General features: G+C 53.1%; 3 protein-coding genes across 9 annotated transcripts; 2 read left to right on the plus strand and 1 right to left on the minus strand.

Annotated features, from left to right (window-relative positions):
* Window positions 1-30: 30 nt before the first annotated feature.
* Window positions 31-6,662, plus strand: ROGDI (rogdi atypical leucine zipper). The gene is made up of 11 exons (XM_042971582.1): window positions 31-315; window positions 392-463; window positions 1,523-1,611; window positions 1,803-1,857; window positions 2,553-2,633; window positions 3,474-3,569; window positions 4,825-4,923; window positions 5,276-5,389; window positions 5,484-5,533; window positions 5,649-5,775; window positions 6,097-6,662. The coding sequence occupies exons 1-11, from the start codon at window positions 271-273 to the stop codon at window positions 6,136-6,138; spliced, it is 870 nt and encodes a 289-aa protein (XP_042827516.1). The 5' UTR covers window positions 31-270; the 3' UTR covers window positions 6,139-6,662.
* On the minus strand, window positions 6,645-13,313 carry SMIM22 (small integral membrane protein 22). Of its 5 annotated transcripts, none has more exons than XM_042971585.1 (5): window positions 11,798-12,029; window positions 11,614-11,667; window positions 7,492-7,639; window positions 7,292-7,377; window positions 6,645-7,127 (listed from the first exon to the last, which is right to left on the minus strand). In XM_042971585.1, exons 1-5 carry the CDS (start codon window positions 11,843-11,845, stop codon window positions 7,086-7,088), a joined length of 378 nt encoding a protein of 125 aa, XP_042827519.1. In that variant the 5' UTR covers window positions 11,846-12,029; the 3' UTR covers window positions 6,645-7,085. The 5 variants fall into 5 exon arrangements, with proteins under 5 accessions (XP_042827519.1, XP_042827517.1, XP_042827518.1 ...); XM_042971583.1 differs by having other exon boundaries at window positions 7,277-7,377; window positions 11,798-12,028; XM_042971584.1 differs by lacking the exons at window positions 11,614-11,667; window positions 11,798-12,029 and adding an exon at window positions 12,053-13,313 and having other exon boundaries at window positions 7,277-7,377.
* An 86-nt stretch (window positions 13,314-13,399) lies between these two features.
* Window positions 13,400-23,559, plus strand: SEPTIN12 (septin 12). Of its 3 annotated transcripts, XM_042971581.1 has the most exons (11): window positions 13,401-13,505; window positions 13,872-14,063; window positions 16,778-16,903; window positions 16,989-17,070; window positions 18,739-18,876; window positions 19,018-19,135; window positions 19,224-19,319; window positions 22,142-22,238; window positions 22,333-22,412; window positions 23,144-23,195; window positions 23,270-23,362. In XM_042971581.1, exons 2-10 carry the CDS (start codon window positions 13,901-13,903, stop codon window positions 23,177-23,179), a joined length of 936 nt encoding a protein of 311 aa, XP_042827515.1. In that variant the 5' UTR covers window positions 13,401-13,505; window positions 13,872-13,900; the 3' UTR covers window positions 23,180-23,195; window positions 23,270-23,362. The 3 variants fall into 3 exon arrangements, with proteins under 3 accessions (XP_042827514.1, XP_042827515.1, XP_007073435.2); XM_042971580.1 differs by lacking the exon at window positions 23,144-23,195 and having other exon boundaries at window positions 13,400-13,505; window positions 23,270-23,559; XM_007073373.2 differs by lacking the exon at window positions 22,333-22,412 and having other exon boundaries at window positions 13,402-13,505; window positions 23,270-23,542.
* Window positions 23,560-26,192: the final 2,633 nt, after the last annotated feature.

Raw genomic sequence — 26,192 nt, forward strand, 5'->3', positions numbered from 1 at the left:
CGCGGCGCCCGAGCGCAGAGCGCTCGCGGTGGGTGCCAGCGGCAGCCTGGGAGAGCCGGAGCAGGCGGGTTCGCGCAGCCGCCAGCCTCGATTCGGAGCGCAGCTCGGCCGGTCGGCGGCGGGAGAGGCGGCCCGGGGGCGGGGCGGACGCGCGTGCGGCCAATCGGCAGCGGGGGTGGGCCCGGGTGCTGCTAGCGCACTGACGGCCGGTGCACCGAGCCTCGAGCTGACGGCGGGTGCCTGACGGTCGCTGGGCGGCGAGCGGCGGCGATGGCGACCGCGATGGCAGCGACGGCGGCGGAGCGAGCGGTGTTGGTGAGGCGCGCGGCCAGGGCAGGGTGGAGCCGGGGGCGGTGGGCCCGGGAGGCTGACAGTCGGCCTGTGCCCGCAGGAGGAGGAGTTCCGCTGGCTGCTGCACGACGAGGTGCACGCCGTCCTCAGGCAGCTGCAAGACATCCTCAAGGTAAGGCGCCTGGCAGGCCGGCCCAGCAGCGGCTCTTTCCCGGGCCGATGCCCCTGCCTTCCGAGCGCCTCCTGTGGGCGCGATGCGCGGTGTGCAGACCAGCCCCTGCCTCGGGGGACTGGGAGTCCAGTCGGGGTACCAACACATGATTGTCCACTTAATCACAGGCAGCTGTGTGAGCGCAGTGCGTCGGGCGTGGAATGAGCTCCCGGGCGGGGAGTCGGGGTCAAGGAAGGCTTCCATTGAAGCTGTTATCTCAAGGTCTCCAGCATCATACTCAACATCTGGGGGGCTCCCTTTCGCAAAAAGATTGCAGTACCAGCCTCACAGGGCTATTGTGAAATAAGTCAACTCACAGAAATGTCCAGACATTGCCTGGTAGGGCAGAAATTGCGAGTTGTCATGACTACTAACATTTTCTGACTCTGTCCCCACACCCAAGCGTCTTTTTTTTCCCTTTTTTTTTTTTTTTAATTTACATCCAAGTTAGCATATAGTGCAACAATAATTTCAGGAGTAGATTCCTTAATGCCCCTTACCCATTTAGCCCATCCCCCCTCCCACAACCCCTCCAGTAACCCTCTGTTTATTCTACATATTTATGAGTCTCTTATGCTTTGTCCCCCTCCCTGTTTTTATATTAGTTTTGTTTCTCTTCCCTTATGTTCATCTGTTTTGTCTCTTAAAGTCCTCATATGAGTGAAGTCATATGATATTTGTCTTTCTCTGACTAATTTCACTTAGCATAATATCCTCCAAACCAAGCATCTTAACCAAGCCAGGAGGCCATCTCTCTGTTCTATATCCTGGAGTTGGGCTTGAGGCAAGTTTCTGGGGAATGTGGAAGGAACAGCTATCCATCCACTCTGGTAGGACCTGAAACCCAGGTGAGGGCGGAAAGGCCTGAGAAATGGGAAGGTGCCCTGGAGGCTTGGATAAGGTGCTCCGGTGAGACCAACCCACTTGACCCTCCCCTGGCCAACCTAGGAAATGGGGCTTCTGGAAAGACCGTTGAACTGGATTGGATGAACTTTACCCTAATCCCCTCTGCCCTTCCAGGAGGCCTCTCTCCGCTTCACTCTGCCCTGCTCTGGCACCGGCACGGAGGGTCCTGCCAAGCAGGAGAACTTCATCCTTGGCAGCTGTAGGTGAGCAGGGGCTGAGCAGAAATGAGGGTGATGAAGCTGCTTGTGAGGGGGACACCTGGGATCCCTCCAGGAGAGGCTGCATAGCCAAGGCCCAGCGGGCCATCCTGGGACAGCCAGGGGCAAGCTGCCGGGAGGGCCAGGTGGTGGGAGAGGGCAGCCACAGGCACTGCTCTGACCCCCACGTGTTGCAGCACAGACCAGGTGAAAGGCGTGCTGACTCTGCAAGGGGACGCGCTGAGCCAGGCGGTGAGTCCCCCAGCCCCTCTCCCCTTTCTCTGTTGCTGGAGGATCCAGCAGGAAAGAGTATGGGAGCCTCCTGCTGGCTCTGCCACCAGTTGGCTGTGTGACCCTGGGCAGGATCCTTGACCTCTCTGGGCCTCAGTTTTCTCCCTTGTAAAATACTCCCCCCACCCCTCAGCAGCCTCCTCATGGAATTGGCATGTGGCTTCTGTGTGAGGTGCCGAAGGGGGATGTTTGCACACGGCCCAGCCCTGAGTCTGGGCCCAGTGAAGCGTGGGCAGCAGCGGGATTAAGCTGGCCCCAATTCAAAGTGAAATCGGCCAGCATCTGAGCTCCGTTGGTGCCAGGCACCAAGATGTGGGGGAAGGTGCCTCTCCTCCAGTAGTGGGTGGGTGCTCAGTCCATTGGCCTGTACCCATGTTCCCTTTTGCCCACAGTCACAGCTACTCCTGGCTGAGGCCACCTTCCCCTTTCTGTTTTCCCTTTCATTTCTTTGTGGTTCCTCTTGGGCCCGAGTTCCTGTTTCCTGACCTCCCTGTTCACACTCCAAATGGCCACTGTGCTGGGAGACCTTCTGCCCTGTGGAATGACGGGGGCCCGAACCACCCCACACACCCCATTTCTGGCCCCCTGCTCAAGGGCTCAGGGTGGCCAAAAGCAGGAGGGTGTCATCCTTCTGCTTATCCACTCTTGCCCGTCAGGATGTGAACCTGAAGATACCCCGGAACAACCAGCTGCTGCACTTCGCCTTCCGAGAAGACAAGCAGTGGAAGCTGCAGCAGGTAGTTGGGCCCTTCCCCTACTGGGGCTCAGGCCACAAGGGCAGGCCGGGGCAGGCCTGAGAGGCACTGAGGGCTCCAGGCTGGCCATGGGGATTTGAAGCCGGAGCAAGCCTGGAAGGGTGTTTCCTAGTAGCAGAGCTGGGGCAGGCAGTGCCTGGGGCTCCAGAGCCTAGCCTTGAAGGAGGTGGAAAACCTGTCTGTAGGCCCCAGGGCCCCAGCAGGAACCACTGGGGTCCTCTGGAGCCAGGAACTCCCCTTCCCAGAGCCTCCAGGGGGCTTCTGATGGCTCCTGGAGACAGAGTCCATGTTCCCTACAAGCTCCTGTGTGATTGGATTGATCCAAGCCCCTTCCCCTCTCACTGGACACCAGCTGGTCTCCACCTCAGGGCCTTTGCCCATGCTCGGCTCTCTGCTTTTCTTGTCACTTGGGTGATCCTCAAGAATCACTTCCCTGGGGCCTCCCTTGACCTCCATCCATCAAAAGAGGCTCCCCCCTCCCCCATCCAGCAGAGTCACCCTCTTTCCTTGTGCAAGTCAGTCTTTTTATCTTAGGCCTTTACTCTGCGATCACCTGCCCTCCTTTAGAAGGTGAGCTGTGTGACAGCAGGCCTGCCACAGTCTTGCCATGTGCCCAACACCCAGCCAGGACCTGGCATTCAGAGGACACGGAGCTGGCAGCTGGTGGGGAGAGGGCAGGCAGGCGGTTCCCACCCCACCCCTCCAAGGAGAATGGCTCCTCATCGTGATGACTGAGGCAGGAACTGCCCACCGAGAGATGAAGTTGGCATCTCTTCCTCTTGAGGCCCAGCCCGCTGACCTCTCGATGGGCACTGTTTTCAGATCCAGGATGCCAGGAACCATGTAAGCCAAGCCATTTACCTCCTTGCCAACCGGGATGAAAGCTACCAGTTCAGGACGGGAGCAGAGGTCCTCAAGGTGAGCTGCCAGAAGGGACAGGAGAACTAGGTTCCCTCCCCCTGGCCCTGACCAGGCCCCTGGAGAATTCTGCCCCCACATCCTCAGGCGCAGCTGATGGCCCACCCATCACCTCTCAACGCACCCGTGTCCATCCAGCTACAGTCAAATGATTCATATCCCAGGTTCCAGACTCAGATTGAGATTCTGATTCCAGGGCCTCCGCTGTAAGCTGTGCAACCTCAGGTTACTTTCTTAGTCATTCGATGCCTCAATAGCCTCACCTATAGAGGGGGGACTCACTGCAGTGACGACCAGTTGTGATGATGCAGGTAAAGTAGCCTCTAGCAAATGCTCAGGAAGTGCTCAGCTACTACTAGTAGATGCTAGTAGTCACATGACTAGCACTAGAGGAACTCCTATAATTAGCAAAGGGAATCCACATGGTTTGCAGGGACCAGCTGCGCTCATATGCCCCAAACTCATGCTTTAAACTCTGTCCCTGATTTGCTATGTGTCTTCAGGTGATTCACTTTCCTTCTTTGGACCTCTGTGTTCTCATATGAAAACTTACAACTAATGGCCTAAGGTCCCTCCCAGAACTGTGACCACCCTGGGGACAGGGGGTGTAGTCCCCATGCCTCCACCCAGATTTGCCTTTCCTGGAAGCAAGGTCACCCCCATGCCCATGGCAATAGCTGGAAGCAGTGGAAGTTGGGGCTCTGAGGAGTCCAAGCAAGAGTTTTAGTCATGGCAAAGGAAAAGGATGAGTTCCAGATGGTTCCACTGTTCACTAGCCATGTGACCTTAGCACTTGGGACCTTCTCTTTCCTCAACTGTGAAAATGGGGCTGGTACCCCAGGCTAAGACCTGAACCTAGCCGTGCCATCACTGTCCCTGGCTCCTTGCACCCAAGCTGGATTCAGGCCCCTTCTTCTAAGCTCCTTCATTGCCTGTACCCCCATCCACAAAGCCCTCATGCCCCTGAGACTGACGCTCAGGATCTCCCATGTTCCATTCCCCACTGAACCAGCACCCAAGATCCCATGCAGTAGAACCTGCTGGATAGGTGGTCACCACTGCAGACGTCCTACCCCCACCCTCAGCTGGAACCCCAGTACCTGCACCTTAAACAAGCCCCACACAGCAGGGGTTCAGGCCTTGAGACCGTGAGCACCCAGGGCAGGAGCTGGGAGCTTCCATGACTTTGTCACGCTCTGATGTGGGAGGGGAGGGGCTGCCCTCGAAGCAGCTCTGACCAGCCCCCTGCCCACAGCTGATGGACGCTGTGATGCTGCAGCTGACCAGAGCCCGCAACCGGCTCACCACCCCGGCTACCCTTACTCTGCCTGAGATCGCTGCCAGTGGCCTCACGGTCAGTGCCTTAGTCCAGCCCCTGCTCCAGGAGAGGGAATCCCCACTGAGGAGCCCAGCTTGCCCCTGGGAGGGACACGGGTGTGAAGGGGCCCTGGAAACCCCGAACTGCTGTCTGAGTCCTCTGTCTATGCAGTTTTCTGGGACAAGGTCCTTGGCTTCCACCCTGCGTCCCCCAAATGCTCCTAGTCTGCATCAGTGCTTCTCAAGCCTGGTGCAGAAAGCCACCCAGGACACCTCGGAAAAGTCTAGAAGCCCCAGTGCCTGGGTTGGGGAATGGGGTTGCCCAGGTGGTTCTGGGAGGCCAGCGCCTGCGCGACCCTCGTCCGACCTTGCCCGGTGCTCGTCCCCAGCGGATGTTCGCCCCTGCCCTGCCCTCTGACCTACTAGTCAATGTGTACATCAACCTCAACAAGCTCTGCCTCACCGTGTACCAGCTGCACGCCCTGCAGCCCAACTCCACCAAGGTGAGGGAACCCCACCCGCCCCCACGTGCCTGGCAGCCTCCAGGGCCTGACCAGCCTCCAGGGCCTGACCGGGTCTGGTCCCCTTCTTTCCTAGAACTTCCGCCCAGCTGGAGGCGCCGTGCTCCACAGCCCTGGGGCCATGTTGTAAGTATGCTGCCGGGGAGCACCCTGCCCTCCCCAACCCTTTGCACCTTGGGGCCTGGGGGGCCAGGCTGGTCAGCACCCCCCGCCCAGGGGAGACCCTCCCCTCTCCCCACAGCGAGTGGGGCTCCCAGCGTCTGGAGGTGAGCCATGTGCACAAGGTGGAGTGTGTGATCCCGTGGCTCAACGATGCCCTAGTCTTCTTCACGGTCTCCCTGCAGCTCTGCCAGCAGCTCAAGGATAAGGTGGGCCACGGGGGACTGTGGGGTCGGGGGGTGGGCCTCCCTCTCAGACACATTGGGCCAGCCAGGTGGCAGGCTGCTAAGCCTTTTCATTTTGGGGGGATCCTAAGGGCTCTGGTCATACCTCCAAAGCACCCCCAAATCTCCACCGTACCCTCCACACACACCCAGCAGATGGGCCACAACGTTGCCGAGCAACAGTACCCTCTCCCTAACAAATTGCCCTTGGATGACCTTGAAATCTCACCCGGGTCACAGGGTACAGCAAGGGAGGCTCCCTAGCACCAGCACTCACCATGTCCCCCCACCTCTCTCCCTCTCCAGATCTCCGTTTTCTCCAGCTACTGGAGCTACAGGCCTTTCTGAACAGAACCCCCAAGAGTCTGTCCACCTGGGAAATGGCCCTTGTCCCTCTCATCTATCCCCTCTTGGAGTGTTGGCCAGAGCCGGGCAGCATGGGCTATTTATTTTCGTCTTTACCCCATCCTGCCCATCATATTTGCACAGATGGAAATGAACACTGGAATCACTGAAAAGAAGGGACGAAGGCTTGCTTTTCATTTTGCGGAGGGGGGTGGTCAGGAAGGCGGAGCAGAGATGTGGCCCACATTCCAAACCCTCCCTCCCTGCAGGCAGAAACCTTTGGACTCTGGGTGGGGCCAACCCCAGGGCTCTCCTTCCGCCTCCTTTTTCTGCTTTCTGAGCTGCCCTTGGATGGTGAAGGGTAGCCACGCACACCCCCTCCATGGAGGGTGAGGAGTGGGTGGCGACCCTAAACTGTGAGTTAGGAGAGCAGACAGAAGCCACCCACCGTGAGCTGTGGTGTCCTAGAATGCGTTTGCTCAGCATCCCTGACAAGGCCTCTAGGAAATAAAGATCACCCGACTTTACCTGGAGCGTCTGTCTGTCTGAGTGAGGACCAGGCTGGGGATCCCTGATACTCAGGACCTGAGTGGGGTACCCAGTGACTGAGCCCTTGGCCTCCCCACACCACCTTTGAGGGGGTCCTCCGGGCTGCCAAGGGGCTGAGTGGGATGGGAACAAGGGTTCTGCCTGGGGGTCCCGGCCCCTGAGTTGGGCCCCAGCTTCCCCTCCCATGGGCAGTCGCTGGTGACTCAGGGTCTGGTGGCCGTCGTGTAGGCTGAAAGCTGTGAGGGAGCAGGTGGGCATCTGGATAAAGCAGTGAGTTCCCAACTGCCCACCCCTTGACGGGAGGCTCAGAACACACTCCAGACTCAGGTTCTGGACAAACAAGGCATTGTTCCTGTTGCCCAGCAGGACACATGGGCAGAGGGGCTGGGGGGCTCGGTGTGTTAAGGTTCCAGGGCCAAGTTATCCACACCCCTGCGGTGTTCCTACAAGAGAGGCACAGGAATCAGCTGGGCTTCACTCATGTGTCCTCTGCCTGCCCCCTGTCCACAGGAGGCCCAGCACCCTCGTCTCCCCAGTGCACTTCCAGGCTGCCCCTCGCACCTGCCCAGCCCAGGAGGCCAGTGGGGCTCACCTGATCGGGGCTCACCTTCTGGGATCTGGAGGTGCGGCGGCTGCAGCAGCTATAGCAGCAGCAGTGGATGCAAACAAGCAGCAGCAGCAGCAACACAGTGCCTGGAGTGGGGGCGGGGGGGGGGGGCAGTGACAGGTGTCCAGAGAGGGTCCTGGCCACGTCTGGGTCAGGAGGTGCGGGGGGGAGGGCGGGGCAAAGGCCAAGGCCACACTCACCAAGGAAGATGAGAAAGATGATGAAGGCAGCAGTGTCCCACCTGGACTGGAACAGCTGACCGCTCCTCAGTTTCCCCAGCACTTCCTGGGCCGTGGTCTCCAGCTCCTTCTCCAGGTCTTCTGCCAAGGCCATCTCAGCTCCAGCCTTCTGGGTACCACCAGCCCCCAAGGGGCTGCCTCAGAACTCAGCCAGACCTCTCACAGCCCAGCCCCTGCCCTGCCCCTGCCCCTGCCCCCTCCCACACCAACACCCCCAAACCCCTGCCTGGTCCCCTCCCACCACCCCCCGCCCCGCGCCCCCAGCAACTCCGCGCCCAGACTCCTACCAGCCTCCAGGCTCCCCCAGTCAGCCAGTTGCCAGGTCCTGAGAACACAGGCTACTTCCTGCTTCCGGATCCGCAACCCAAGATAGCTGCTACCTGAGGCCTTGGCACCTTGGCAACCAGCCCCACCCTTCCTAGGGGCGGCTAGCCTCCAGGGGGGTGGAGCCTGTGCCCTAACAGGTGTGCTTACAGCTTCCCAACAGGAGCAGGTGCTGCGGGACCCAGGAAGGTCCCCACGGGCCTGTAAGCCTCTTCACTCGGGGATTTTTCACTGTTTTCTCAACAGGCCAGACAGGCAGCCTGGAACACAGTATGGCCTGGGCCTCTGTTGACTTGAGTGAAGAGAGACAGACAGGAGGGAGGGACAGGGAGGGAAAAGTGGTTTCCATTTCCCCTCCACTGGGCAGATGGCATGTGCCTGGCACCATACTAGGAGTCTTTGTGGTCCTTGTCTCCTCTGTTCTAATCCTCAGCGTGGTCGTTACAAAAAGATGATTATCCTCTCTCAAATGACCTCTTCCCCTGGAACTTGGGGCCTGGGGCCCCGACCCTGTCCAGAAAGGCAGCTCTCACTCTCCCTTCTTTCAGTGCAGACGTGTCCAGGCCCACCAAGGGCCAGACACTGCTCAGCACTTGAGGTTGGCCGTAAACCAAGTGGACACAATATCTTAATTCTTGTGGTGCTTGTGGTCTAGCAGGGGAGAACGTGTCAGCTGATGTCAGGCTCCGCACCTAACACCATCCATTCATTTCCTGATTTGTCCTCAGGGCAAGCCTCAACTGGCATCACTGTCCTTTCCACTCACAGATATGAAAGGTGTGGCCTTGAGAAGCTCAGCGACCCGCTCAAGTCGCACACCTAAGGTGCTCCTTCTCTGTCACTGCTGTGACATACGACCACGCACTTCATGGCTTCAAACCATACAAATTTATTGTCGTAGGGTTCTGGAGATCAGAATCTATAACAGGTCGGCAGGGCTGTGTTTCTTCTGAAGGCTCGAGGGGACAGTCCGTTCCTTGCCTTTTCTGGCTTTCTGGTGGCCACGCCCACTGGTCATGCCAGTCTCTGCCTCCATGATCATATATCCTCTGGCCCTGACCCGCCTGACCTCTCTGCTACAAAGACCGACCCCTGTGATTACATTGGCCCACAGGATAATCCCACCCTCTGAATCCTTAGTCACATTCTGCAAAGTCCCTTTTGCTGAGTAAGTTACCATACTCTCTCAAGGGTCCGGGGATTAGGATGGAAACATCTCTGGGGGCCATGATTCTGTCAGCCATCCCCACAGTGAGCAGAGAAGCCAGAACTGGGGCCCAGGCATTTAGACCCCAGAGCCCTTCCCCACCACATTCTGGGGCTCCTGTCCTGGGTCCCCTTCTTCCACCCTACCACCCCTCCGTCCTATTCCAGATCTCAGACGGCTGTTGCAGGAGCAGGGGAGTTTTGAAACAACTAGAGTGTTACTGCAGAAGGAAAGGAGGAGGGTGCAGTTTGAGGTAGTTCCTCAAACACTCACGCATGGTGGGGGGGGTGGGGGCGGTGCCTGGATGGCTCAGTCGGTTGAGGATCTGACTCTTGATTTCAGCTCAGGTCACGATCTCACGGTTCTTGAGTTCGAGCCCCGCATCAGGCTCTGTGCTGACGGCGTGGGGCCTCCTTGGGATTTTCTGTCTCCCTCTCTCTCTGCCCCTCCCCCTATTGTGAGTTTGCTCTCTCTCTGTCTCTCTAAAAACTAAATAAATACTAAAAAAAAAAAAGTTAAGGGGCATTAAGGAATCTACTTTCGAAATCTTTATTGCACTATATGCTAACTAGCTTGGATGTAAGTTAAAAAAGTAAAATTAAAAAAATTTTTTTAATTTTTTTAAACATTTATTTGTTATTGAGAGACAGGCAGAGCATGAGCATGGGAGGGGAAGAGAGAGGGTGAGACACAGAATCCGAAGCAGGCTCCAGGCTCTGAGCTGTCAGCACAGAGCCGGACGCGGGGCTCAAACTCACGAACTGTGAGATCATGACCTGAGCTGAAGTCGGTCACCCAACCAACTGAGCCACCCAGGCACCCCAAAATTTAAAAATAAATAAATAAATAAATAAATAAAAATAAAAAAATTAAAAGTTACACATGGTGATTGCATATGGCCTAGCAATTCAGCTCCTAGGTATAGATAGACCCATGAAAATTGAAAACAAGTTCTCAAAGACTTGTACACAAGTGTTCACAGCAGCACCGATCACAAGAGCCAAAAGGTGGAAACCGCCCCAGCGCCTGTCAGCCGATGATGAATAGATGACCACCACCAGGTAATTTGTCCATACAGTGGGATGTCATCCAGCCTCACAAAAGGAAACAGTGACACCCGCTACAACACGGATGAACCTCCAAAACGTGACGCTCAATGAAGGAGACCACACACAAAAGACCACATGGTGTGTAGGTCTGTTTCTGTGAAATGTCCAGAACAGGCAAATCCATAGAGACAGGAAGTAGTTAGTGGTGGCCAGGGGCTGGGAGAGGGGGGAAGAAGGGGAGTGACTGCTTAGTAGTGATGGGATTTCCTTTGGGGTGATGAACATGTCTTGGAACAGGATGAGGTGGTGTTTAGCCACATTGTAGGTGTACTAAATAGTGATCTGCCACTTACCTACCTGTTCTCTTTAGAGTGGATAATGGTTAATTTTATGCAAATTAATTGTATGCAAATTTTGCCTAAATTATGTATCTATACACACACACACATATATATATATATATATATTTTTTTTTTTTTTTTAAATAGGCTCTATGCCCAAAGTGGGGCTTGACTCACAACCCCAAGACCAAGAGTCACATGTTCTACTGACTGAGCCAGCCGGGTGCCCCTTTACCGCAATTTTATTACTTTGTTAAGAATTTTTTTAAGTTTATTTATTTATTTTGAGAGACAGAACGCAAGAAGGGGTGGGGCAGAGAGAGAGAGAGAGACAATCCCAATCAAGCTCTGCAGTCAGCAAGGAGCCCAACATGGGGCTCAAACTGACAAAACTGTGAGGTCATGACATGAACTGAAATCAAGAGTTGGACGCTTAACTAACTGAGCCACCCAGGAGCTCCTTTCTACCTCATTTAAAAAAAAAAAAAAGAGGATGGGGGTCCACAACTGTGGCCCCTGTCCCCCCACCACTTGGCCTGGCTGGGTGGGCAAGAGGCCCTCTGTCACCTCTGCTCCCCACTGACCCTCAACCTTCCTGTCCAGACCCCTGGGTGCCTTGTTACTTGTTTTTCATTATGAAAGTAAGACCTTCTAGGGGTGCCTGGGTGTCTCAATCAGCTAAGCATCCAACTCTTGGTTTCAGTTCAGGTCATGATCTCACAGTTTATGAGTTTGAGCCCTGCATCAGGCTCCGCACTGACAGTGCAGAGCCTGCTTGAGATTCTGTCTCTCTCCCTCTCTGTCTCTACCCCTCTCCTGCTCATGCTCTCTAAATAAATAAGTAAACTTAAAATAATAATAATAATAATAATAATAATAAAGTAAGACTTTCTGATGGGGGGGTGGTTGCTCTTTATTAGGGAAAATCTGGGAAATTCCAACTTGTTAAAAGACAAAACCCAGAGCACCTGGGTGGCTCAGTTGGTTAAGCATCCAACACTTATTAAAATCTGAGAAATTACCACGTTACTAAAAGACAGAAACCACCTGTAGAGTTCTAAGACGGGAGCAGAGCAGTGATGGGGAGGCCATGTCAAGGCATATTTCAGGTGGGTCAGACCCCCCTCAGACTCAGATCCTGCTCCCAGCCCTTAACACCTACCCGTGTGTGGCCTTGGGGCACAATCCTTGACCTTCTCTGCCTCAGTTTCTTCTTCTGTAAAATGGATGTATAAATATCATTCCCCTTATTCTTGGGTTAGATTGAATGGAATGATCCATAAAACACTTCCTTAGCGCAAGGAGGTCTTCTAGAAACATGCACTGAATGGCTATGTATTACTCACCCAACTTATGGGTGTGATTCCCTTCAGTCTTCTGTTCTTTGTATACATTTGGACTCATCTGCTGTCCTCACACTGCTCAGATCACTTCACCCTGGGCTTTTCCCAATCAACACAGCCAAGAGCGCCATGCAAGTGACCACTGCTTTCTGCAAGCACGGTCATGACGCTTGCGATCCTAGTGGCTACCCACTGAGGCTTGCTTTTCTTTTTTTTTTTTTTCCTCTCCCAGTTGCTCAGAATCCTACTGTCACTCACATGGGATGGTTTTCCTAGGAAGCCGAATCTCCCGCTCAAGTTCAGTCCACAGGCCACCAGTACTGTTTGGTCATCCATGTACAACATGCCCATTCGCTTTGATGAGGAGGCCAGCCTCCCATCAGCCTTGAGAGCTGTGGACTTGTAGCTTGAGAGATTTCTCTATTGGGAAAGGAACCATGTTCCAGGGCAGGCTTTGCCCAGCCCCACCCAAAGCCTCAAGCCTCAAAGATGAAGTTTAAGCTCTGTCGTGAGATAGGTAGAAGGTAGGGAAGCACAAGGGCACAGGCAGAGAGGGACAGAAGGCTAGTTGGGGCTCAGGACAGTTGAGGTGAATGGACTGGGGCAGACTTGGTGAGTTTCAGCAAGCAAAGCAGGGTTGGCAAACCACTTCCTGCTTTTGTAAAGAGTTTTACCTACACACAGCCACCCCCTTCACCTGTGTGTGGCTGCTCTCACACTACAACAGCAGGCCTGAAGAGTAGGTGTAATAGAGATATTATGACCCACAAAGCTCAAAATAACTCTTTATCTGGCTTTCAGAGAAAATGCTCAGCATCATGAGACAGAGGACTCCTCATGTGCCAGGAAACAGGTGAGAAAGTAGTGAGTGAGATGGATCTGTATAAGAAACGTCGTGTCAGGGACACATCGGGGAGGGGTGAGGACTGTGGCACACTGGAGAACTCATGGCCCAGCCAAAGAGGGCAGCTCATCAGCCACCAGAATTGCCAGGGCTTACAATCTCTAAGACACACTGGAAATCTAGATGTTCCCGTGAACAAGAAAAGCATTAGAGGGTAAGCACGTGGACGCAGATCCCAACCCGCCACTTCCTTACTAGGTGACTTTGCGCAACTGGTTCAGACTCTCTGTAACCTGGAGGGAGTAACAGCACTAGCTTGATAGCACTGGGTTGATTGTGAAACAAGCTGCCATCCTACAGCCCCAGAACAATGTTATGCACGGACTAAGTGTGGGGTAAATATTTCCTAAATCAATCTGGCCATTGAAAACACTGTGGCCCCAGCGGTGGACAGAGCAAAGAAAACATGGACGTTCTGCTTTCTGGCTGCGGGTCATGGGTTTGCTTTTGCTAGCAGAGTCATGAATTTGGAAGTCAGAAGGACTGATTGAAGCCCACTTAGCCCAGACCTTGGGCAGGGGAGCTGCCCAGAGGCCCTGGGTTCCTGTCTATAGCACTAGGCCAGGGTCATTGTAAGGATTTAGGGTAAGTGTTCCAAAAGGACCCTGGAAGAGCTTACCCGCCCCTTCCCTCAGCTCCCCACTGTAGAGGAGGCCCACCCCTTGCCCCTCCCCCTGAAGTCATGGGGAAGGGGATGGAGTTCAGATTCTTCAGTTAACTGTCACCTTGTCTCCTCCCCCCTCACCACACACACCAGCTAAGACAGGGAAGCTCCTTGAAGCTCCGTCAGAGACCCAAGGCCATCAGGTGCTAACAAAGCTGCTTCTCTCTGTCGCCATGGGTCCAGACCCTGGGCTTCGCCAGTCTGGCCTCATTCTTCTGGGGGGAGTGTCTGAGCAAGGATACTGCCTGGGCCAGGGGTGGGGGTAGGGAGGAAACTGGGGTGGGGGAGGAACAGATTACTGGGCTGGTGTATCTCTGGGAAGGGATTCAGCCTCCTCTGAGAGGCAGCTCCTCCCTGCACTTCTCTCCAAAGCCCTTAGGCCCCGGGGCCTTGGGGGATAATGTGTGGGAGTGCCTGGTGGCAGAGCTCAGGAGCCAGGGTCCAGAAATGAGAACTCAAGAGGGTCCCCCTCCAGAGCCCCAGTAACGCCCTTCTCCCCACCCACCCAGATGACAGACATTACTGTGCCCTTGACCCCATGGACCCGCTGAGGCAGTCCCCCTCCCCCTGCTCATCAAGACCCTCCAGCCCCAAGACCCCACCCTGCGAGATGCATGGTTACGTGGGTATTGAGGACGTGCTGGACCAACTGAAGATCAAGGCCATGAAGATGGGGTTTGAGTTCAACATCATGGTGGTGGGTGAGTGAGGGGCAGGGGCTCACGGGAGGACAGACCAAAGGATGCAGACTTGTGGGTGTGGGCGCATTACTTCACCTCTCTGAGCCTCAGTCTCAACAGTGGGTCTGTTAATAGTCCCTCACCAGGTGTCATAGTTTAAAATCTGGAAATACTGAGGCGTTAAAAGACAAAAATCATCCATGAAGCCCCAGCCAAACCCAAAGAGAGCAATAAAAGGGGAGGCCATGGTAGAAAGTGGTGAACACCCAGACCCAGATCCTGATCCGGGCCCTTAACACCGGCCAACGTGTGACCTTGAGCACAGTCCCTGACCCCTCTCTGCCTCAGTTTCCTCACTGGGTTTAGCACTGTCCTGGCGTTCAGGAGGTTCTCTGGAATTGCATTTATATGGGTGCAAAATTGATTCTGTAGGTCAAAACTACACCTTTAACAAAATAAACTAGATAATAGCAGACTATAAAATGTCAGAGTGGGCAACACCAATTAAGGGCATTGTTCCAAGGCAGTGCTGTCCAATAGAAGTATAATGTGAGCCACATGATGTCATTTTAAAAATTCCCAGTAGCCACCTTTAAAAAAGGGAAGAGAAACCGGAGAAATTAATTTTAACCATTTATGTTACTTAACTCAGTATATACTATCTTGAATGACATGTAATCCACACCCAAAAAAAATTGTCCATGAGAACTTTTACATTCCTGGGGCATCTGGGTGGCACAGTCGGTTAAGTGTCTGACTCTTGATCTTGGCTCAGGTCACGGTCTTACAGTTTGTGAGTTCGAGTCCCAAATCGGGTTCTGCGCTGAGGGCGCAGAGCCTGCTTAGGATTCTGTCTCTCCTTCTCTCTGCCCCTCCCCCACTTGTGTGTGCTCTCTTTCTCTCTCAAGGTAAATAAACTTTTCTTGAAAGTTTAAAAAAAGAACTTTTGCATTCTTTTTGGCACACACCAAGTCTGGAAAATCTGGGTTGTATTTTCCATTGATGGCATACCTCAATTCAGATTTTCCATATCAACCATGCAGGAGCCAAGTGGGACTCCCATATTGGACAGCACGACCCTTCGGACAATTTTTGTTAAATACAAAAATACGTGTGCACCCTGCATTGTGATGTAGGGTGTTCCCTTCTGCAGATGTGGTCCACCAAGTTTGAGAAGCTCCCACGGCAGGGAAAATGGACCATCTACAACCACAGACGGTTTGGGTCAATCTCACCAAGTAGTGTCAAGCCAAAGAAGCCAGACACGAGAGACCACATGCTGTGTACTTCCCTAAATCAAGGGTGGGCAGAGCTGCTCCCTGCTGATAGAAGCCCGGAGAGTGGCTGTCCCTGGAGTGTTGGGTTAATAGTTACTGAGATGGGCATTATTGGGCTTGTGGGGAACTATATGCTCCATCTCTGGATCTGGTTCTGTATACATGGGCCATTTAATTTGTAAGATGCATTGAACTGCCCATCAGGATGAATGGATAAACACAATGTGATCTCTCCATGCAATGGCACATTATTCAGCCATGAAAATGAATGAAGTATTGACACCTGGTAGGACTTGGATGAACCTTGAAAACATTACGCTTAGTGGAAGCAGCCAGACATGAAAGGACAAATATTGCGTGATTCCATTTCTTAAAAAAAATTTTTAATGCATATTCATTTTTGAGAGGGAGAGAGAGAGAGAGAGAGCATGAGCTGGGGAAGGGCAGAGAGAGAAAGAGACACAGAATCTGGAGCAGGCTCCAGGCTCTGTGCTGTCAGCACAGAACCCAACAAGGGGCTCGAACTCACACACCGCAAGATCATGACCTGGACCAAAGTCGGACACTTAACCAACTGAGCCACCCAGGTGCCCCATGCATGATTCCATTTCTTTGAAATGTCCAGAGTAGGCAAATCCACAGAGACACAAAAAATGGATTAACAGTTGCCAGAGTTGATGATGGAGGGAGAATGGGGAGGGGTTGCTAATGAGTTTGAGGTTTCTTTTGGGGCAACGAGCATGTTTCTTGACGGTTAAAAAAACAACGTTCAGCCAAGTACATTTGAAGATCTAATTGTGACAGGATTCATGAATCGGGCAGCACCTGGTCAGCAGGTAAGAAGTGAGCTCCAAGGAGTTGTGCAGAATGCAAGGTTTCTAGATAGAAAGGAGGATGTGAGCAAGGAAGTTATTAGCAAAAGGAAAGGATTATTCCAGGCAGGGTTGCTTTCCCTTAGAGGACAGGCAGAGGGTCTTAGGTGGATGACTTCATCTTCCTTTGGGGGACAGTGAGGGCCCATGTGACATGACTCACTGGTGCTGACCAGAAAATCCCTGACGGACCAGTTTAGGCTACGTTTCCGGGGGAGTTTGGAACTGCAGTTAAGTTAGATATTAGGCACCCATTTGGAGACTTGGCCTAAGTTCCGCCATTTGCGGCCTGTGGATTTCTTTCTAATAGGAACTACACAGAATTGGTGGGCGCACAACACTGTGAAAGTACTAAATGCCACTGAATTGTTCACTTTAAATGGCTAATGGTTAATTTTTTTATTGTATGAATTTTGCCTCAATAAAAATGGGTGGGATAAAGATTGAGGGGGACACTGACGATAGCACCCGCTTTTCAGTATTTATGTTATGCTTAGAAAAGAGTTCACTTTCTAAAGCTGTTTGACAGCCTGAGAAGCACTGCCTAAAATGTCCACCTCTGTTGCTGTCGTCTGGTTACCCCCAGGGCAGAGCGGGCTGGGCAAGTCCACAATGGTGAGCACCCTTTTCAAGTCCAAGGTGTGGAAGTGCACCCTGCCGGGCCTGGGGATGCCCATACCCCAGACGCTGCAGCTGAAGTCAGTGACCCATGGTGAGTGGTCCCCCACCCCCACCCCACCCACCCCATCCCCACCCCACCCAGGCCAATCTCTCCCTACTCCACTCTCCACGCACAGTCATCGAGGAGAAAGGTGTGAAGCTCAAGCTGACAGTGACTGACACGCCTGGCTTTGGAGACCAGATCAACAATGACAAATGGTGGGTCCTTGACAGTGGGGGCCGAACCCTGGTTGCCCCCCTGCCCCTGCCCCTCCAGCCCCTGGGAAACATCCCAGCCCTGAAACACCTGACTGTGGCATCTTGGAGCCTCAGTTTATTCATCTGTATAATGGGTGCATGCAACCAGCCCTCCCAAGATTGAAGGGAGTCAAGTACATAAAGGTCAAGGCTTCCTGCCTGGCACACAGTAGGTATTCAGTCAAGGTTATGATATAGCAGAAGTTAGAAGCCCACACTACAGAGTCAGGACCACAGAGTTAGACCACTTTCCAGTTATGTAAGCTGGGACTGGTCATGGGAGTTCTCTGAGCCTCAGTTTCCTTCTTTGTAACTTGAGGGTGATGACACCCACCTTGCAGAGTTGTTCTAGGCTCTCAGTGACAAAACCCACGACAGTAGTTGGTCACACACACACACACACACACGCGCGCGCGCGCACACACAATCAGGACTGGATGCATAATTTGTGGGACCCAGTGACATGAAAATGTGGGACCCATTGTTCAAAAAGTATTACGAATTGTAAAACCTTGACCACAGGACATTGAATGAACTGCAAGCCCTTCAAAGTACGGAGCTCTGTGGAAATGGTCTGTTTGTGCTTGTATGAAGACAGCCCTGCATACAATGCTTCATTGAGCACTTGCTTTGTGCCAGCCCTGTTCTAGACATGGGGATACAGCAATGAACAAAACAGATGAACATCTCTGGCTACGTGAAATTTACATTGTCGTGGGAAGGGGGGCTGAGCAATGAACACAACAAATCAGTTATGCATAAGGTGGGCCTAAACTCTATCATTCAAGGAGGACATTTCTGAGAAGGGAAAGCATAGGGAGCTGTAGAGGGATTGCAACTTTAAGCAGAGTGATCATGAAAGACCTCCCGGATAAGGTGACACTTGGGCGGATTTCCAGGATACAAGAAAATGAACATTGTGGACATGCAGGGGAAGAGTGTTCAAAGTGGATAGTGGCATGTGCCAAGGCCCTGCGGTGGGCAGAATGGTATGTTCATGGAAAGCTGGTGTGGCTGGAGGTGTGTGCCTGGTAGGGAGAAACGAGGAGGGGAGGGCAGGCAGAAGCAACAGTGATATGCTGTAGGGCCTGGTAGGGCAGTGTAAGGACTTAGGCTTTTCTGTGGCCACTGTGGGCAGGCTGGGCAGAAAAGGGATGTACTCTGACTCCTGTTTTTAAAAGGATCTTTAAAAAAAAAAAAAAAAGGTGGAGGAGTCCTTTTGGCTGCTTGGTTGACAATAGCCTGGCAGGGGAAGGGACCCAGGGAGAGGACTCAGGAGATCCTTGCAGCAATGGGGTGAGTGCCCATGGTGGTTGGAACCCGGCTGTGGCGATTCATCTCTTTTAAGACCACACCCCAGCAAAGTTGGTGCTCTTATTCTCTCCATTTTATGAACAAGGAAGCCAAGGCCTCAGCTTGAGAACGGCAGGGGTCTCTCCGATAATTCAGGGGAGCGGGGGGAGGGTGATCAGGTAACCACAGGTCTCAGCTCATACGGGAACGGAGGTCCTGTGTCCTCGGCCAACTGGGGCAATTGGTCTTCCGAAGGGGAGACCACGCAGAGGACCTGGGGAGACGGGGTGGGGCTCCCAGGGGCGGCTCTGAGGTCGGGTCCGTCTGCCACCCCAGCTGGGACCCCATCCTAGGCTACATCAATGAACAGTACGAGCGGTACCTGCAGGAGGAGATCCTCATCACCCGCCAGCGCCACATCCCCGACACGCGGGTGCACTGCTGTGTGTACTTCGTGCCGCCCACTGGGCACTGGTAAACGGCTGAGCCAGCTGGGGGAGGGACCCTGGCCTGGGGCAGAGAGGAGGAGGAGGAGTCCCTGGCCTGGGCTGCAGGCCGGCACCCCCTCACTCATCCACTGCCACTGCCTCCACTGTTGCTGCCCTGCCTGAGCAGCCTGCGGCCTCTGGACATTGAGTTACTACAGCGGTTGTGCCGGACCGTGAACGTGGTGCCTGTGATTGCCCGGGCCGACAGCCTGACCCTTGAGGAGCGAGAGGCCTTCAGGCGCAGGGTGATCTGGGCACCCGGGGTGATGGGGCTGGTGGGGGCACGGAGGAGGCCAAGTGCACAGGATGAGATGAGGTCACCTGCGTCCCCAGATCCAGCACAACCTGAGGACTCACTGCATCGAGGTGTACCCACAGAAATGCTTTGACGAGGATATCAATGACAGGATCCTCAACAGCAAGATTCGGGTAGGAGGCCATGGGGTGGGGGTGGGGGGCAGGCTGGTGTGACCACGGCTGGGCGATTTGCTTTCCACCTGCTCTTTCTGTCTAAAGATTCATCTCCCTCTACAGCCTGGGGAAAGTTCACATACTTCTGGCAGGTATGAATCTCCATACATACGTAAACTCAAACATCAACAACCTACAGAAATGGGAGGGGAAAAAAGGCTTGCAAATGGTTTATCTGATATGGGACTTGTATCCTGAACATAATAAAGAACGCTTACAAATTTAGAAATGGGCAAAGGTTTTGAACGACATTCCCTGAAAGAATTTGGACAAGAGGCCGATGAGCCCACGAAAAGATGTTGGTCCGACATCACCAGTCATCAGGGAAACGCAAAGCAAAACCGCGAGGTACTGCTTCATACCCACTAGGGTGGCTGTTTGCAAAATGACAGACAATCCCAAGTGTTGGTGAGGATGTGGAGAAGTTGAACTTGCAGGCGGACGCTGCTGACGGGAATGTCAAACGGTGCTCCCACTTTGGAAAATAGTCTAGCAGTTCCTCAAAAGGTTAAACGCTGAGTTACCATGGTACCCAGCAGCAAGCCCACTCCCAAGAGAAATGAAAACCTATGTTCACATAAAAACGTGTACACAGATATTCATGGCAGAAATACGTGTAATAGCCAAGGAGTGGAAATAAGCCAAATGTCTATTCACTTATGAATGAGTAAATAAATACACGTGGTCTGTCTACACAATGGAGTGTCCTCCAGGTATAAAAACGGATGGATGTAGCACTGACACCTGCTGCAACACGGATGAACCTTGAAAACATGAAGCGCCTGGGTGGCTCAGTCGGTTGAGCGTCCGACTTTGGCTCAGGTCATGATCTTAAGTTTGTGAGTTCGAGCCCTGCACTGGGCTCTGTGCTGACGGCTCGGAGCCTGGAGCCTGCTCTGAATTCTGTGTCTTCCCCTGTCTCTGTTCCTCCCTACTCACGCTCTGTCTCTCTCTCTCCCTCCCTCCCTCCCTCCCTCTCTCTCTCTCTCTCTCTCTCTCCTTCCCCCTCCCTCTCTCTCAAAAATAAACAAACAAACAAAAAAAAAGACAAAAGAAAAGAAAACATGAAGCTCAGTGAGAAGCCAAACACAAGAGGACAAATATTACATGATTCCATTATATGAAACGTCGGAATAGGTAAATCGTATAGAGACAGAAAGTAGATTAGTTGTTGCCAGGAGCTGGGGGTCAGGAGCAGTGGAGAGTGACTGCTGATGGGTGTGGGGTGTCATTCTGGGGCAGCGAAAATGCCCTGGAGTTAGACTGTGGTGATGGCTGCACAGTCTTGTGAGCTGCACCTTTCAAAGGGTGAATTTCATGGTACGTGAATTACATCTCAGTAAAGCTGTTTCAAAAGAGAAGGAAAGAGGGAAATAGCTAACCTCTTCTTTTTCTCCTAATCAACTGAATTCCACCTCCAAGCCTCTATCTTGTCGTCCTGGTGGTTTGTCCAATGTCAGTCTGTCTGGATCCTGCAAAGGACTCAGGTGAGGGCTGAGATTCATCATGCATTGACCCCAGGCCTTGAATCACTCCCTCAGGGACCGTGTTAACCTGCACAGCGGTGCTGTTGCCTGGATTAGAAGCAAACAACTCTGCCTTCACAGACATGGCCCGCATGTGATTTCAGCCCCACACAGATTCATGGCCAGTTCCCTTTGTGCAGTAAACAAACCACATCCGGACATGGCCCTGTTTCCCATCTCAGACCCAATGTCTCCACCATTCCCTCTTTCCCCTCCCCACTGGCACAATAAACAGGATCTCCTGTGAAACGTCCAAGGAGCCTTGACCTTGACCAGTTTCTTTCTGTCCTGAGGCCTGAGAAGGCAGCAGCGTGGCCGCAACTGAAACAGACCTGAACATACTGACTCAACATCTCAGTAAATCGTCCAGACATCTAACATTTATTGAGGGTTTGCTCCAGGCTGGCGCAGGATAAGCGCAGAACAGATAATTATGATTGCCACCATCAATTACTATTCCTCATCACAAATTAACTCCTAGAAATAAAAGCAAACCCCTAAATAGCAGTTTGGAGTTCAGGAATTTGAGTCTCCACTTCCGGCCATGAGCAAGTGAACCACCAGAATTTTCAGCAGGGCTCAGCAAGCTTTTTAGTGAAGGGCCACATGATGGTAAGTATGTTAGGCCTTGTGGGCCAACGGGTCTCAGTGCAATTACTCAACTCTGCTGTTGCAGCACGAAAGCAACCTAGACGTGAGTAAATGAATGCATGGGGCTGTATGCCAACGGACTTTATATGGGAAAACAGGCAGGAGCCTGATCTGGCCCATGTACCATAGGTTGCCAACCCCTGGGTTGCAAAGTCATGTCATTTAACCCTGTTGATAACCGATGAAGCTGATTGCAGGTCATCTCTTACCCAGGTAAGAGATGGGACATCCCCAAGATTATATCATTAATGTGTCTCTGAGTAACCTTCCCAAACATTCACAAAGCCCTGTGTATGTACTCTACTGACTCCCATTTTACAGATGAGAACACTGAGGCATTGATCAGACTTTTTTTTTGAAAGATTTTATTTTTAAGTAATCTCTACACCCAACGTGGGGCTCGAACCCACAACCCTGAGATCAAGAGACGCAGGCTCCAGCAACTGAGCTGGCCAGGTGCCCTGTGTCTTTTGACTTCAGATCTCTGTGCTCCTTCTACCACTGTCTCCCACAAAGGACATTGTGCCTCCCCCACCCCACCTCCGTGATTTCTCTACCCATCTCCTAGGCAGGGCCAACCCTTTGTCTCCTCTCCTCCCGCAGGACCGGATCCCCTTTGCTGTGGTCGGGTCCGACCAAGAGTACCTGGTGAACGGGAGGTGTGTCCTGGGCCGGAAGACCAAGTGGGGCATCATTGAAGGTCAGTGCAGGGACTCTGCAGAGAGCGCAGGTGAGGGTGGGCTGAAAATCCAGGCGCATCCTGCTGCCTCCGGCACCCTCAACACTCATCACAGGGCCCAGAGTGGGCAAGCCCACAACCAGGAAGCAGACAGACCTGGAAATCAAGTCCCTCCTTGCAGCGGGGAGGACTCAGGCAAGTTACCTGACTCTTTGGGCCTCAGTTTCCTCACAGTACAATGGGCATCAACCTCATGCATGGCCATTTGCGTCTGTGCAACCAACAAACTGCGCATCTGTACATGGAAGGTGGTTGGACAGGGCAGGCCACTGCTTTGCATGATGCCCACCACCCAGAGGACACCCTATGCATTTGCCAGAATTTGTTGTGGGCCTTCTATGTGCCAGGCATACTCTATGCGCTTCCTCAGGGGATACACTGAAAGCAGGACAGACAAGGCTCCTGTCCCCAGAGAGCTGATGAGACAATGACAGGTGGGAGAAGGCAGGGCAGGAGGAGAGGCTACCTGAGGGGGTGGAGGGAGGCCTCTCGCTGAGGGGGGGTGGTGGTGGGGGGGGATGGGAAGTGAAGGAGGAGCAACCAGGGCCTGCGCCCCCCATTTATCAACATAATCACTAAAATAATATAATATATATGGTATCATACACATAATGTACTGTAGTAATTATTAAGTGGACAATAATTGATTAGTGGATTCATTGGCTCAAGTATTGGTAGCAGCCTTCTGTACCAGGTGCGGGGGGCACAGCAATGAATAAATGGGACATGAGAAAAGACAGTGAGAAATGTGGGCGGAAAGATTGCGGTGGATATCAGGGGTACACAGCATACAGTGGGCGCTTACTCGGTGCTCATCGAGGGCAAGGCAGGGGGACAGGGCCAGCAGTCCGTGTCGTGTCTTGCAGTGGAGAACATGGCGCACTGTGAGTTTCTTCTGCTGAGAGACCTGCTCATCCGGTGAGGGTGCAGGGACCCCAGGGGGGCGGGGGACGCTGTGGCCAGCCTGGGCTCAACTGCCTCCCATCTCCCAGCTCCCACCTCCAAGACCTGAAGGACATCACCCACAACGTCCACTACGAGAACTATCGAGTTTGCAGACTCAACGAGAGCCACGTGCTGCCTCGTGGGCCCTGCTGGGTGAACCTGGCCCCTACCCCACCAGGGCCCCCTGTCGCCCCCGGGCCCTCCAAGGTGTGCAGGCAGGCACGGGAGGACTCTGACGACGACGAAGATGACTACTGAGCACGGGGCGGGGGCGGGGGCGGGGCACCCGGCAGCCCCCAACTTGGGACTGTGTACGAGAGGGTGTATTAAAGGCAGACGTTGCTTTTAATGAAAAGCTGTGCTTTGAAAACAAAAGGCGTTTTGTAAATGAGTTCTTTGAGCTATCCTCAAAATAAAAGCACGGTTCTTTTAAAAATAACCGTGTGAGGGGCGCCTGGGTGACTCAGTCGGTTAAGTGGCCGACTTCGGCCCGGGGTCATGATCTCGCGGTCCGTGAGTTCAAGCCCCGCGTCAGGCTCTGTGCTGACAGCTCGGAGCCTGAAGCCTGTTTCGGATTCTGTCTCCCTCTCTCTGCCCCTCACCTGCTCATGCTCTGTCTCTCCCTGTCTCAAAAATAAACAAAACATTAAAAAAAATAAAAAATAAAATAAAATAACCATGTGAGACCCAAGGCCCTCGGGGATCCTGAGGACCCGGGAGCTCGTGCCTTGGACAACCGGCCCCTCCTGCCCCATTCCAAATGAGGCTCTGCTGTCACTGCCGACCCTCCTTCCTGGCACAGGGTCAGGCCCTGTGTCGTAAACACTTACCAATTCCCCGTCTTCAGCTCTCGTCCCCAAGCTCTGTGCTCCCTGCTCCTGTCTGCCTCTCCGCCCCACCCTGGCCAACCAGCTGCGGGGAGAAGATTGTCCTCTCAGCTCACGCAGGGAGAGGAAATCCATTCTTCCTCTGCCCTTTAGCTCTTTTAGAGTCCTCAGCAGATTGGGTGATGCCCACCCAGTACTGGGGAGGGAGATCCTCTTTACTCAGTCTACTGAATCAATGCTAATCTCTTCCGGAGACATTCTCACATGCACCCAGAAATCATGTTTTGCCAGCAATCTGGCCATCCCTCGGCCCAGTCAGGTCGACACTTAAAAACATTTTTTTAATGTTTGTTTTCATTTTTGAGAGAGACAGAACATGAGCAGGGGAGGGCCAGAGAGAGAGGGAGACACAGAATCTGAAGCAGGCCCCAGGGTCTGAGCTGTCGGCACAGAGCCCAATGTGGGGCTCCAACTCACCAACTGTGAGATCATGACCTGAGCCGAACCTGGACGCTTGACCGACTGAGCCACCCAGGCGCCCCTCAGTCAAGTTGACACTTTAACCATCACATGAGCTAAAAGTTGCCTCCTGCATGATGCCCTCCTTGACTTCCCAAGTCTGACGTATTCACTGCCCGACGTACTCTGTATGTATCTCATGGTTTCTTTTCAGCTCAGTGTCCCTATCGGGCTGGGACCTCCATGAGGATGGAGATCTATCAGACAAGTGCTCAGGACCCAGCTGTTAAATGAATGACCCTTGGAGCCCCTGCCTCAGCTATTAACCCCTCAAATTCACAAACCTACCTACCAGGCTTGAGGATCTCCCAGGGCCTGTGGGGACCCACACCTAGCACGCCAACATCTCAGAGGCAGTGTGCTGCTACATAGGGGCCGAGCACATTCCTAGGGTTAATATTAGCCCTGGGCAATAGGGCAATGTCTACAGCACACACCCTTTGGCTCAGCAGTTGTATTTAGACATTGTAATTAGAAATTCTATCTCTAGGAACAGATCTTAGGGATAGACCAGAGTTTCTCAACCTTAGCACTGCGGACGTTTGAGGCTGGGTCATTCTTTGTTGTGGGGCTGTCCCATGCAATATAGGATGTTTAGCCCTGGGCCTCCACCACTGGATGCCAGTAGCACTGTCCCTCCTGCCGTGACATCAAAAATGTCTCCTGGGGCACCTGGGTGGCTCATTTAGTGGAGTGGAGTGTCTGGCTGTTGATTTTGGCTCAGATCATGATCCCAGGGTCATGAGATCAAGTCCTGCATCAGGCTCTGTGCTGAACTTAGAGCCTGCTTAAGATTCTCTCTCTCCCTCTGCCCCTCATCCCTGCTCATGCTTGCTCACTCTCTCTCTCTTAAATAATAATAATAATAATGATAATAATGATAATGTCTCTAAACATTATTCACTGACCCCCCGGAGACACAGTCTTCCCTTTTGAGAACCACGGCTCCTGGCACCCAGTATAGTAAAGACAGAAAGCAGCCTACCCGTCTGCCAGGAGTGGGCCAGGAAGTAAATCATGGGGCATTCACACCACATGCACTCGTTTGTTATGGCTGCTGTAACAAATTACCACCAACTGGAAAGGCTTAATTTTTTTCAGTGTTTTTTTTAAATTTTTTTTTAACGTTTATTTATTTTTGAGACAGAGAGAGACAGAGCATGAACGGGGGAGGGCCAGAGAGAGGGAGACACAGAATCTGAAACAGGCTCCAGGCTCTGAGCTGTCAGCACAGTGCCCGACGCGGGGCTTGAACTCACTGACCGCGAGATCATGACCCGAGCTGAAGTCGGTCCGATTTAGCTTAACCGACTGAGCCACCCAGGCGCCCCTCAGTGTTTATTTTTGAGAGAGAGAGAGAGACAGAGTATGAACTGGGGATGGGCAGAGAGAGAAGGAGACAGAGAATCCGAAGCAGGCTCCAGGCTCCAAGCTGTCAGCACAGAGTCGCACACGGGGCTCGAACCCACGAACCATGAGATCGTGACGTGAGCCGAAGTTGGATGCTCAACCGACTGAGCCCCTCAGGCGCCCCTGGAAGGCTTAAGCAACACACGTTTACTTTCTCCCGGTTCAGGAGGACAGAAGTCTGAAATCAATACGGAGGTGGCAGCAGGGTGGTGCT

Source organism: Panthera tigris, chromosome E3 (genome assembly GCF_018350195.1).
Source record: "Panthera tigris isolate Pti1 chromosome E3, P.tigris_Pti1_mat1.1, whole genome shotgun sequence".
In the NCBI taxonomy this organism is placed as follows: domain Eukaryota; kingdom Metazoa; phylum Chordata; class Mammalia; order Carnivora; family Felidae; genus Panthera; species Panthera tigris.